The 14,072-nt window shown below is 46.0% G+C and overlaps 1 protein-coding gene across 1 annotated transcript; it reads right to left on the minus strand.

The window, feature by feature from the left end:
• Positions 1-6,890: 6,890 nt before the first annotated feature.
• LOC136467539 (uncharacterized) lies at positions 6,891-8,609 on the minus strand. Its single transcript, XM_066466290.1, has 5 exons — positions 8,277-8,609; positions 8,044-8,132; positions 7,290-7,584; positions 7,019-7,102; positions 6,891-6,974 (listed from the first exon to the last, which is right to left on the minus strand). The coding sequence occupies exons 1-5, from the start codon at positions 8,607-8,609 to the stop codon at positions 6,891-6,893; spliced, it is 885 nt and encodes a 294-aa protein (XP_066322387.1).
• Between the last annotated feature and the right edge of the window lie 5,463 nt (positions 8,610-14,072).

Genomic DNA, 14,072 nt, shown 5'->3' on the forward strand with positions numbered 1-14,072 from the left:
CACCACCACGCCGAGCACTGGCGTCCGCGAGGATGCATCCACGGCGGCATCGGCGTCCACGCTGCCGCTGCGGTGAAGCTTCCGCAAGGTCGAGGAGCCTAACTACGGATCTACGGGTTACACAAAAGGTACTCACGTAGATTCTAACAATGGTACCAGAGCCAGGTTACAAGTGTGTAACCCTAACCCTAACCGGGTAAAAGCAAAGAAAAGGGACCGGGGGTGGCGGATTTCATTGGAACCCGGTCACCACCGCCACCGCGCAAGGGGGAAAAGACCAGATCCGTGTTCGGATCAGAGAAGAATAAGAAAAGTAAACAAGATCCATTCGGATCGTAGAAAAGGAAGGGCCCTCGGCACTTGAACTCTAACCCTAACTGGGTTAAAGAATGGATGAAAAGAAAGAAAAGGTTTCGGCCTTAAGATGAACAAAGCCGAACCCTAAATCCAAAAGAGAAAAGAAAGAAAAGAAAACAGAACCGAACCCTAGATCCATTCGGATGTCAAAGAAAAGAAACCCCAGATCCAAACCCTAATACCCCATTACCGGTTCGGATAAAAGGAAAACGAGATCCAAATCGAAAAGAAGGGGACGGAACCGTCCTTTCGCCGACGCGGGAGAAGTGCCGAGCGGGGGCAGTTGCTCGCCGGCTCGGTCAAGGGGGCGCCGCGGCCAGGCCGCTCGACGGCGGCGTGCTCACCCGTCGGGGAGCACGCGCGCCGGCGAGGGGGCCGGCGACGGCGCCGTGGCTCGCTGCTCCACCTCGGTCACTCGCCCGGTTGTCATCGCTGCGGCTGAGAGAGGAGTGGAGAGCGGCGAAGAGAGAAAGAAGAGAGAGAGAGAGAGAGAGAGAGAGCGGCGAAGAAAGAATGAGTTAGGGTTTTGGAGGGCGCGGCCGCGGGGGGTTTTGTTCGCCCTATCCGCGCGCGCGACCGTCCGATCAGACAGACGGCGCAGATTCATCGGGCCGGCTTTCAGCCCAGGCGGGTGCGCGCGCCAGGCCGAAATCCCGGCCCAGGCCCAGGTTGCGGCCTGGGCGCGGGGGAGCGCGCGGGAAAGGGCGCAAACGGCTGTGGGCCGTGTGCCGTTTCTGATGCTATGGGCCGAAACAGTAAACCATGAGCCCAGTTTCGTTTTTTCCTTTTTCCTAGAAAATTGAAAAATGCAAATTGGCTCAAAAGAAAAATAGAAAAAGTATTTTTTACCATTGAGTAAAATTCAAGAAAAAGAGAGTTTTTCCACACTCAAAGAAAAGTTGTTTACACTCCAGTTATTTTGAACCAATATGGTATTTAATTGGAGAAAAATAGATTTTTCCGCTGCTAAAGAAAAAGTATATTCTCCAGTTTATTTGTACCAATGTGGTATTTAACTGGAGAAAAGAAAAGTTTTTCCAGTAAATCTTTATTTCCTGGAAATTGATTAATGGATTAAAGGAAATAGAAAATTACAATTTTGCCTGTGAGTAAAATTCAAGAAAAAGAGAGTTTTTCCACAGTCAAAGAAAAGTTGTTTATACTCCAGTTATTTTGAACCAATGTGGTATTTAATTGGAGAAAAAGAGATTTTTCCGCTGCTAAAGAAAACGTTGATTCTCCAGTTATTTTGAACCAATGTGGTATTTAATTGGAGAGAAAAAGAGATTTGACATGATTATGATGTTGTTATTTTCTGACCAACGTTGATAATAACAATATCATAATGTTAATGATTTATGCATTAATTCTACTTCTGCCCAACGGTGATGTAGAATTAGTGTATAAGAACATATGTTAATTTTAATGATTTATGCATTAATTCTACTTCTGTCCAACGGTGATGTAGAATTAATGTGTAAGAACAGTTGTAAAAGTTAAAGACTTATGCATTAATTCTATTTCTGCCCAACGGTGATATAGAATTAGTGTATAAGAATAATTATATGTTTTGATTTTGACCAACATTGGAATCAAGGCATGCAAATGGTGTTATTTTTATGTTAACAAAAGTTTTAACCTGGTTTTCATCTTATCTAAGGTGGACTGGGTAGTCACCTCACCGTGTTCCACTAAGTTTGTGGCACCGGTGAGGGAGACAAAAGAGAATGAAGCCACTTGGTCAACTAAAGAAAGAGATTTTAAATCCCAAAAGATAGTCCTATGACTGTTGTGTATAGGAAGTGGGTCACTGCCAACAAGAAATGTTTTGGCTGTGATAAAGAACATGATTGAACCCGCAATTGTGGGCTCAATCCCAAAGTGTGACACGGTCACCGAGTACCTCGATAGAATAAAGAGTCAGTTCACTGGCACTTCAAAGACATGCTACTCAGCTGATAAAGCAGCTGGTGACAGAGTGTTACTCTGGAAATGGTGGCATAAGAGAGCTCACGATGCGTTGTCGAAATTATGGCACTATCGTTTAGGCCATATTTCGAGGGGGAGAATAGAAAGAAAAGTTAAGAATGATATTCTTCCTCCATTAGAGCTCTCAGACTTAGAACAATGCAGACTTAGAACAATGCAGAGAATGCATAAAAGGAAAGTATATAAAGAAAAGTAAGAAAGATGACAAACGAAGCGCAGAAATTCTACAGATTATTCACACAGACATCTGTGGTCAGTTTCCTAAAAAGAGTGTGGATGGAAATGATTCGTTCATAACATTCACAAATGATTACTCCCATTATGGCTAAATTTATCTAATCAAAGAAAGAACAGAAGCATTGGATAAATAGGCAAAAGTTGGAATCCAATGCAATTTAAAGATAAAGACAGTCTGGTCTGACCGTGGGGAGTACTACGGTCGGCATACCCTAAAAGAATGGCATAGTAGTCCAGTATTCTACACTGGGCGAACCTCAGCAAAATAGAGTAGCTAAAAGAATCAATCGTACCCTGATGGATATGGTGGGCAGTATGATAAGTTACTCCACCTTACAGTTGAGCCTGTGGATGGAGGTGATAAAACCGCCATTCATATTCTCAATAGAGTATCAAGAAAGTCGGTGCTCAAAACACCGTATGAGTTGTGGACAGCAAGAGTATCCTCACTTAACCACTTGCGTGTGTGTGGGGAGCCCTGCTGAGGCTAAAGTATTTAACCCAAACATTGGGAAGTTATATCCCAAAACAGTAAGTTGCCATTTTATTGGCTACACAGAAAAGTCAAAAGGTTTTCGTTTCTACTGTCCAGAGAGACATACAAAGTTTATGGAAACGAGACACGCTGTCTTCCTAGAGGACGAATTAATGAGGGGGAGCATGGTTGCTCGAGAAATTGACCTTGAAGTGAAGCAGGTGTAAGCGCCCACTTCAATGATTCATGAGCCAATTTTCTCACTACCTGTTGTAGCTGCATCGACAGTGCAAGATACTATGGTGCCAACACCTGTTGTTATTCCACCTGTGGCAATAATAAATGAAAATGAGGAACCTGTTCTTCAGGATCCAATAGAACCAATTGCCACATATGAGGGGGAGCAACAACAGCCTCAAACAGAAGATGCGCCAAATGTGGAGGCCCCTAGAAGGTCTCAAAGAGTTAGTACAACACTAAAGAATTTCAAATGGAGGATTATCAAAGCCTCGTTTGAAGAAGCCATGAGTAGTGATCAGTCATCAAAGTGGCTTGAGGCCATGGAAGATGAATTGAAATCATTGAATGCCAATAAAGTTTGGGACTTGGAAATAATTCCTAAAGGAGTCAAAACAGTAGGCTATAAATGGGTCTACAAGACTAAACATGACTCTCAAGGGAATATAGAGACATATAAAGTGTGACTTGTGGCAAAAGGCTTTATGCAAAGAGAAGAGATTGATTACAATGAGACCTTTTATCCAGTCTCATGTAAAGTTTCCTTCAGAATCATAATGGCATTAGTGGCACATTACGATTAAGAATTACATCATATGGATGTAAAGACGACATTTCTCAACAGCGACTTAGAGAAAAATGTTTATATGGCACAACCGAAAGGTTTTGTCATGGAAGGAAAAGAACGAATGTGATGCCGCCTAAAGAAATCCATTTATAGATTAAAGCAAGCTTCAAGACGGTGATACTTGAAGTTTGATCAGACAATAAGGCATTTTGGGTTTGAAGAGAATGTAGAGGACAATTGTGTCAATACAAAGTTTAAGAATGGGAAGTTTATCTTCCTTGTCCTGTATGTAGATGATATCTTACTTGCTAGTAGTGATGTCAGTCTATTACTGGAGATAAAGAAATTTGATATGAAAGATCTTGGTAAAGCTTCGTTCCTTCTAGGGATCGAGATTCACCAAGATAGAAGAAAAATGGTATAAGGACTGTCACAAAAGGCATACATGGAAAAGATCTTAAAGAAATTCAGTATGCACAAATGTAATCCCTCACCTGCTCCTATAGTCAAGGGCGATAGACATGGGGATTTTAAATGCCCCAGGAACCAATATGAGCTCAATCGATAAAGTGAAAGTGGTTCCATATGCTTCAGCTGTCGGAAGCTTGCAACATGCTCAAGTATGAACACGCCCTGACTTGACATTTGTTACCGGGTTTTACTTGGCAGATTCTAGAGGAACTCTGGAATAAAACATTGAAATTGATAAAGAAAGTCTTGCGTTATTTATAAGGAACGAAAGGCCTCATGATGACATATAGAAGATCTGATTCACTCCACATGGTGGGATATTCAGATTCTGATTATGCGAGAGTGAATGCATATCCAGACGTGGATTTTCTATCATCTCGCAAAGGGGAGCTATTTAATGGAAAAGCTCAAAGCAAACTGTCACTATATCGTCCACAATGTATAACGGTTTGTAGCATGTTATGAGGCAACGGGCAGGTGAACTAACTAACGAAGTTCATACCCGGTTTGAAGGTGGTTGACGACATCTATGGACCACTTAAAGTAATACAGCGATTATAATCTGGCAGTACAGTATGCTCACAACATAAGTCAAGTGGTGCTGCCAAACACATTGACATAGAGTATTATGTTGTGAAAGATAAGTCCGGGATCAAGTCATAATTCTTGAGCATATGAGAACAGAAAGGATGCTCGTGGATCCGCTTACAAAAGGCTTACCACCCAACATGTTCAGAGGACATGGTGTTCAGAGAACATGTAGCTAGCTTGGGTTTAAGGGAAAGCCTAAAATATTCCTGGACAAAAGAAGGCCCAAAGATAAGTATCTATTTCAGAACAGAGTAGTGAGTTGTAGCTGTTAAGTCTATCGGCAATGGACCGCGACGATGAGACATGCTCTATGAGCTAATCTGTAATGGAATGAACAAAAGCAAATGATATGAAAGTGAAAGATGGAATGAGATCAAGGGGGAGAATGTTAGTTGATCTCCACCGATAGGCCCAACGGCCTATTGGGCCCTATCTCTGCTCCCTGATCGGGGGAGCCCAACCCTAATTCGGTTGGAGGGCCCCTGTCGCACAGCACACATAAAAGGAAGGTGGGGGTGAGGGCTCAGACTACGAGGTTGACTAGAGCCACCATCCCACCTACAGAAACCCTAATACCGATCTAAAGAGCTGCTGCCAGCGACGGGATGTGCCCCAACCACCGCCGTCGCCCCTGCAGGTCTACACCGGCACCTCTGCAGCCCCACTGTATCGCCACCTCTCCTCTTCACCACCACGCCGAGCACTGGCGTCCGCGAGGATGCATCCACGGCGGCATCGGCGTCCATGTTGTCGCTGCGGTGAAGCTTCCGCAAGGTCGAGGAGCCTAACTACGGATCTACGGGTTACACAAAAGGTACTCACGTAGATTCTAACACTTGCTACCCCGTTCCGCAGCAGCCAGCCCGAATTTTTTATTTTTTAACCCATTTTTTTTTAAAAAAATATATGGAAGGTAAGATTTTAAAATCTAAACCCTTAGCTCGGCGCCATCGTTGCTGACGCCGAGCTTACACGTCTCGGCGCCAACGTTGCTGTCGCCGAGCTCTTGGGCTCGACGCAGACGTAGCGGTGACATGGCAGGTAACTCGGCGCCATAGATCTTGGCGTCGAGCTCGAAGCCATGATTACTGGCGCCAAGCCTGTCTTACGTATGAGCCATCCTTTTCTTTCTCTCTTGCTCTCCCTCTCTCTCACCGTCAGTGACTCTGGCCGTCGGAAGTCCTGACGTGAGTCAGATCTCCCGACCCAAGTCGGGAGTCCCAACACCTGGATTTTTGCTGGCGGCTGTCTGCGCTCGTCGGAAAGTCTATTTTTGTTGTCTGAAAAGTCTAGATTTGTTCACTCTTACTGAAAAGCCTAGATTCATCTACAAAGCGTATGTACGATACGATTGGACTATACAATGTACGATACGATTGGACTATACACGTTCTAATGAATTTATATTTAATCTGTGTACTACATTTGTGTCTTTTTAGCAGTGTAGTATAATTAATGATTCACGAAAAAATTCGCAAGAGTTTTTCTTGTATCAGGAGCATCCACAGTTATGAACATAGACATCATTATATAATCCAAACATTTAATCGTCCAACGAGCACAATGCAACCACAACGAACATCACAATCAACATAACATGTCCTCCATAGTCTAAATAGTCCACAATGTCCATACAGTCCCAAATAGTTACAGAAAAGTAACTACAAAATCCATAATGTTACATACTAACATCTACCACAAACCCTCACTGCCTCCTAGTCTTACCCTTACCCTTATGACCAAGAGCGCTGGTACCTAGAGTGTAAGGGTCAGGTGGACGGCGTCGCCTAGTGCCTGAAGGCTGTGTAGGTTGAGTCAAGGGAGCGTCTTGGAGCTGAGAGGGGCCAAGCTCCTCACGCCTCTAGTCCACGTCGTCATCGTCGTCCTCGTTCCCTGTAGCTGCTTGGCTAGAGGAACCTAAGCCTCGTCTGCCTGCGAAAGGAACGTACACGTCTTGCGTCGTGTCTATCCTGCAACTACAACGAGCAACCGCACGGCGTAGCCGACGTGACAACCTCTGTTGTACAAAATTAATTTAACTGAAATAATCTAACATATTAATAATATGTTTGAAAGAATATTTTGAATCTTACGTCTAGGAAGCTATGCGTGTCGTCGTCCCTAACTCTCGGACGAAAGTGCTCAATATCTTCAACGGAGCATTTGAGGGTATTATCCTGCAACAAAGTTCTCAGTAATAATACTTCTGAACAGATAGCAACATGTTTTATTTTCTTTTGTACAAGAATCTAACATATTATAAAGATGCTATGGCTCGAAGGTGGCAATAACAAAAATAGATACCTCTAACGTATAATGTAATGGTATACAACTAAACATAGAAAAATAAGGCGATTGACTTACCACTCTATCCAAGATTGGTCCTGCCTGCACCTGTTTTCCTGTACGAGTAGATTGGTCGTACGCCGTGTCTTCATCGTCGGAGGACTCGATGTCAGCGTAGTCATCTTCTGTCCATTGTTGCCACAGCCTGCAACATGTCGCACGTTGGTACCAAGCTTGGTACCGCCAGAACTTACGGTTCGTGTGTGGCTCGTTGTTCTCGTCCATGTTGTCGTGCACCTCCTCCCATTTCTCAATGTAGTTCTGGTGGTGCTTCTCCCGATCAAAAATATTTCTGTTCTTCTGACGATCCAACCTGCACGTATGTCATCGTTACTTGAATCCATATAAATGTCACCATATTAATAGAAATGGACCATCATGAGACATTTAAAATAGCAAAACACTTACTTGTGTAAGTCAACGCCAGTCGAGAATGGAGCCGTTGGCCAAAGCCGTCTCACTCCAAATTGGCATGCAACTCTATTTGGCAGGTGGAACTCGACAACATAGAAACAGATTAGAGGGCATCTCATCCTATAGAAGTCATCGTCGAACCCACACATGTTGCTCAAATGAAAAGGAAGTGCCCCCTCTCCATCGTACGACTCCCACGACACCTACAACATGTCCAAACAAGATGTTAGATGGTATACTAAACCATTTCAAATCAGCATGGAAAATAAAATTTACTTACACTAGACGCCGTGAGCGTGTCTAGCTCGTTCCTAAACTCAATATAGGCCTACTATAACCTCGCGTGCGGAACCCTAACCTGGTCCCAAAGGTACACCCACGTCGGTTGCTAACGTGGAGGCTGACCTGGGAACCACTCATGATGAGCCAGAACCTCAGGACGGCCAACTGGTAGATGAGCCCACATCCACAACTGAAAAGCAGGTACACGCATTCACCAAGTGACGTTGTGGACGAAGTCCGACGACACCCCTCGCACAGCTACCGGTAAAGAAAACCCAAGACTACAGAGCCCCAGCTGTGCTAACCCACCTTGTCCCATTCACTGAGATAGTGGACCCACATCCACAATGCAGTGTCACCCGTGGCGTCGGGGAAGAGAACGCAGGTAAACAGGTGTAGGATCCATGCCCTACAGTAGTACCCAACTGTCTCCTCATCTGCCTCCTCGGGGCACTGTGCGAACTCTTGCCGGAGCCAGGAGATTAGAACTCCAGAAGTACGAGCCCCTTGATCGCCAACCTCACGCCCAAGGAAGGCCTCTACTCGTGCTCTCCAGCCTTCTAACCTATACTGCCCCATGACTGCATTGCCATGAATCCTCAGGCCTAGCATCTTCTGACAGTCCTGGAGCATGACTGTCATCTCCCCTAAAGGTAGGTGGAAGCTGTGAGTCTCTGGCCGCCATCTACATTTTAGACAAAGCAAGATTACATGTCAAAAAGGCAAGCGCATGAACAAATGGTCATGAATAGAGGCAATGATTGAAGATAAAACCTGTCAACCAACACAGTTATGGCCGCTGTGTTGAACTTGAGCAACCCACGACGAACCTAAAAAGAGATGACATCCAGGTCAGCTCTTTACAGGAAAGGTGTGTACCAATCGTCGTACTGCATGTCCAAGAACCCATTGTGGGTTCTAGGATGAAGGAGCGAAAGGTCCTGCATGGAATAAAATATAGTCTCATGTTACTTCACGAACACATGTACGCTCACAAAAATTTAAACAAAACGTATAGATTATTACCTGCCCCTCCGCTATGAGACGTCCTCGTACGTCGGGTCGAGCAGGTGGAATTGCGCCATCCTACAAAAAAGTCCATAAATTAGAAATTCAATATACAATAAAACATGAACTTAGAAATGTACAAGTAATTGACACAATTACATACATAAATTGAGACATACATAATTAATTAAATGAATACGATAAATATGAAATAATGAAAACAACCAATAGTCACACCTTACTAATCTACCAATGGCAACTGCGTGAATTGTGATAGTACCTAACAAGTACTTTATAACTACAAACTAAGTAAATAAGATTATAACTATGTATATATATACAGTGTACTCACTAAATAGCTAGATCCTATTTAGTTAACTAAATATATAACTACCTATCTAAGTAGCTATCTAACTATATGTATGTACCTATGTATCTATGTTTCTATCTATCTACATATCTATCTCACAAAATCACTAACTAAATCAACTACATGAGTCATCACATTAACTAGTAAATAACAAATGCTAGAAGTATTACACTACAATCAAAGCTAACTAAGTACGTACATTGTATATTCACAATTTTTACCTGTCCGACGATGGAGTCGCGGACGTCGACGGAGTCGCAGCGGACGTCGGGTGTGGGTGAGGCCGATGAGCTGGGCCGACGGTGGAACAGTCGGGCGCTACAGGGGCCGAGTCCAGCGGTGGCGCACGGTGAGCACGGGATGGTGAAAGGTCCTCGTGTGCTTTTGATAATTGAGTGACAACTTTAGGTGGACTAATTGTGTTTATATGAGATACACAAATGATTAGTCTACAAGTACATGTGTATGAGCAACATATGCCATGAAGGTAAAAATGGTTTGGAGATGTTGCAAAGCTCACACATGTGATGATGAAGGAGCTTATTGCACATGAGATATGACATTGAGTCATGTGATCAAGGTGGAGAAGATCAAGACAAGACTTGGCTTGATGGACCGGTTGCAAGCGTGAAAGGGCAAGTTGAAGGCTTTGGAGCGATGGACCATGTGGCGGTGAAGCTTGAGCAAGACTTGGCGCTGATGGACGAAGGCAAAGGTGAAAAGCAAGTGAAGTCAAGATCAATGAACCAATATGATCACGTGATGATATGAAGTGGATCATATCATTATTGATCATGTTGGTGCATGTGTTGCATCAACATTGGAGGAGGTGGAATGGAATATGTAAGGCAAAGGTATAACCTAGGTGTCGGTATTTCGAACAAACACCAACTAGTAAATTTATATTTGGTGCGTGTTAGGCTCGGATGGTGTACTAAAGGATACAAGGTTTATACTGGTTCGGGTAGAATGTCCCTATGTCCAGTTTGCTGCTGCTCATGTTATTAGTACCAAAAAGGTTCGTAGTAGGGGGTACAAACGGTCGAGAGAGGGACATGTCCCAAGTTTCTGATGGAAGGGTTGAAAGGATGCCAAGAGCTCGGTTGCTGCTTGGCTGTGTTGTGTGTGGAATCCATCCGTCCCCTTAGTGGGGCATCCTGCCCTCCCTTTTATAGACCAAGGGGGGAGCAGGGGTCACAGATGGGAGAAAGAGGAAAAAATCAAAGATAGAGACGGTCCTTCGAAGGTGCCGGGTCTTCCTTTTCCCTTGAGCCTGCCCTGCTGACATGGTAGACCACGCCAGGGATAGCATGTTTTGCTGATCCTAATGGGGCCGGGCTCTAGCTTCGTTTCAGCGAGTGGTCACGTCCCATCCTCCCCCTACGGACAGTGCGGTGTGTCTGGTCACCGAGCTGTGACTCTATGGGGAGTAGATGGGGAAATGACTATACTCCTATTACTATTGATGATGTGAGTTCCTTCTTGGATTATAGTGGTTGTCGTATGCTCATGGTAGGATCTACGCCCGAGGGCTGATGGCGGCACCCACAACACCGTAAGACCAAAGTCGGCGCCTACAACACTGTTCAGGCTCTGCCATGCCTGAAAGGGCCTAACACGCCCGTCCCGTCATATCCTGACGGTACTTTTCTGCATGCATGCAGGGTATGGTCCTCGATACTACAGTTGACTCGAATCTCCTGTCTTACCTCATGCTCGTCATCATGAAGGAGCAGGGCGCAAACATCGGGTGAGGCAGAGCCTGCCCACAGCCATCGGGTGAGGTGGAGCCTACCCTCAGACATCAGGCGAGGCGGAGCCAGCCCTCAGCTATTGGGTAAGGCGGAGTCTAGCCCTTAGGGGTCAGGCGAGGCGAAGCCAATCTTCCATCGTCTGGGCAAGAAGTGTAGTAGCATTCTTGTCTAACCAAAAGCGTTAACGTTCGATGGTTATTAGCTCCACCTCATTGGGTATCCCGGTATTAGGTCCCTGACACTAGGGCAATTCATTTCACTAGTCATAGGTGTGTAGAAAAGTTGGTGACTGGGTTTAGGATAGATGGCCATACTATCAATTGGGGCAAACTTGTTTGCATATCGGTCATCTAGTGCCACTCGTGTGATCTAACTTTGTATCATCGCTAGGGTCAAGTGGCATGGCAAGTTGAGTGTCTAATCCTTTGGGAAATGATTTTGAATATGCAAACACACATACACATGGTGGTGTACACTTGGTGGTGTTGGCACATTTACAAAGGAGATGAAGTTGGAGTTGATGTGGATCAACTCAGTGATGAAACGGAGGCGAGAAGGGTTTGAAACTTCATCGGCGGAGTGTCTGCCCATAGAGTGCGGACAGTTCGACGGTGTCATCGGTGCCCTGTACAGAAAAGATAGGGTTTCGCAAAACTGATCAGACACTGGCCTCGGTAGGACCGGTGTGTCCGATCAGTGGCAGCAGTGAGCGCGTAGTCTCGGTCTCGTGACCGAACGCTGGCACGAAGAGTGCTTAGGGTCTGCATCCAGTCAGTGCTAACATATGGTGACATAGGCGGCACTAGAGTTAGGCACGCAGGCATAGCACTGATTGGACGCTAGTCTGCGTCCAGTCATGGTGGACTAGACGTGTCCGGTCACAAAACAGAGGCTCGGGGAGCTATCTGGAAATGACCGAACTCAAGCGCAGCAACGTCCGGTCATTCAGTGTGCAGCGTCCGGTTGTAACTTAACCATTGAGATCGGGTGGCTCTAGTTAAATGCAGAGCAACACATGGACGATGTAGAGCGACCGGACACTGGCAGGGTGCGTCTGATCGATCTGATCGGAGCGTCCGGTCGTCCCGAGTTTTGCCCAGTGAAGGGGTAACGGCTAGTTTAGCCCGTGGGGCTATAAATAGAAGGGGGTCTCGGGCATGGCCAGTGCTGAGCACCTTAGGGGACTTTGTGTCCATGCTTGTGAGTGCTTGGGAGCCCTCCATCTCACATATACTTGATAGTGATCATTCGATTATGTGAGAGAATAATTCTAGTGCGATTACATCGTGAGGTTGCATCGAGTGGCACTAGGTGATTAAGTTAAAAGGCGGTGATGCTTGTTACTCTTGGAGGTTGCCACCTCCTAGACGGCTTGGTGGTGGTCTCCATCGAAGCCCACGAGAAGCTTGTGCGGTGCTCCAAAGAAGAGCTTTGTGAGGGGCATTGTGCCCATCCCACGGGAGCCACGAGGAGCAACTCTAGTAAAGCGTGTCATTGAGCTACCCTCACTTTTAGGGTAGGTTCTTGCGGTGCCCGACATGCGGGCTTGGCGGGTGATGCCAATTAGCCGCCGAACCACCAAGTGAGCAGTCGACACAACGGGGACTAGCGTGTTGGCAAGCATGTGAACCTCGGGTGAAAAATCCCCGTGTCAACCATGTTCTTTCCGTTGGTTTGCATCCTCATTACACAAGCTTGTAATTACTTTCATGTACATTGTGCTTGTGTAGTTGCTCTTGTATTTAGTTAGCTTGTGTAGCTCACTAGTTACCTTCTTGCTTGTGTAGTATAGAAGTAGCTCCCTTGTATGGCTAATTTGGTTTGTATAACCTTATTAGTTACATTGCTTAGTTTGTGTAGCTAAGTATTTGCGCTCTCTAATTTGGTATTGGTTGCCTTTTTATTGAGCATTGCTAGTGAGCTTAGGTGGCTTTGTGTTTTTGCTTATTAAGCAAGTGTAGGAGCTCTCTTGTTGCTTAAAGTACTAGTGGCATAGGTTTTTGTGATCTTACTTCTAGAATTAGTTAGGTGAGCTTTAGCTAGTCCAACACCTTTGTTGCTTAATTAGTATCTTTGGAAGGTGTTAGAGAACATTGATAGAGGGGTGTAGTCTTGGCTAGACCGATAGTTTTAATTCTACACTTGTTTTGGTTAGCCGACACGATTAATTTTAGAAAAAGACTATTCACCCCCCCTCTAGTCCACCATCTCAACCTCACAGATGGTCGGCGCTCCACACGGTGAGGCCAGCACGGTGAGGGTGGGCGGCACGGCGGGCGTGGGCGACACGGCGGGTGACGCCGGGTGCGGGCGGCACGGCACGACATGGGCGCAACGTGGCCACGACACGGTCACGGCACGGCGGGCATGGCGTGGGCGCGGCACGGCGCGACACGGGCACGTCGGGCGTGGGCGCGGGTGGCACGGCACTGGCGAGGCCGGGCGCTTGTGGCATGGCACGGTGGGTGGGCGTGGGGTCCGACACAGGCGAGGGCACGGGCGTGGCACGCGGCGCTGGCGCAGTGACTGCCGCGGCCGTGGCCGAGGGCGAGGAAAGGGCACGGTGTCGACAGAATATCATCGGTAGTCCTCCGAGGGATATCCCACGAAGGTTGATTGATCGGTAGAGGAGCATGATATCAAGAATAAGAAGGCAACAAAGACACACGAGTTAGACAGGTTTAGGCCGTCAGTATGACGTAATACCCTACTCCTGTGGTCTGTTGGTTTGTATTAGCTATCGTATGATATCGCGTGACTGTAGATGTATCTATCTTGTTCGCTAGGAGATCCCTACCTCTCCTTATATAGTCTGGAGGGGTAGGGTTATAAGGAAAGTATCCTATTTGGTACTATACAATATCTTGCGGTGCACGCCGAGCAGCGCCGTGCATGTCTTGATCTTGTGGGTTGGGCCACCTCTGATGGTGTGGCCCATGTCTTGTCTTATGGATACTAGGGGCCATACTCCCA

The sequence above is a fragment of the Miscanthus floridulus genome, chromosome 1, assembly GCF_019320115.1.
Source record: "Miscanthus floridulus cultivar M001 chromosome 1, ASM1932011v1, whole genome shotgun sequence".
Lineage (NCBI taxonomy): Eukaryota > Viridiplantae > Streptophyta > Magnoliopsida > Poales > Poaceae > Miscanthus > Miscanthus floridulus.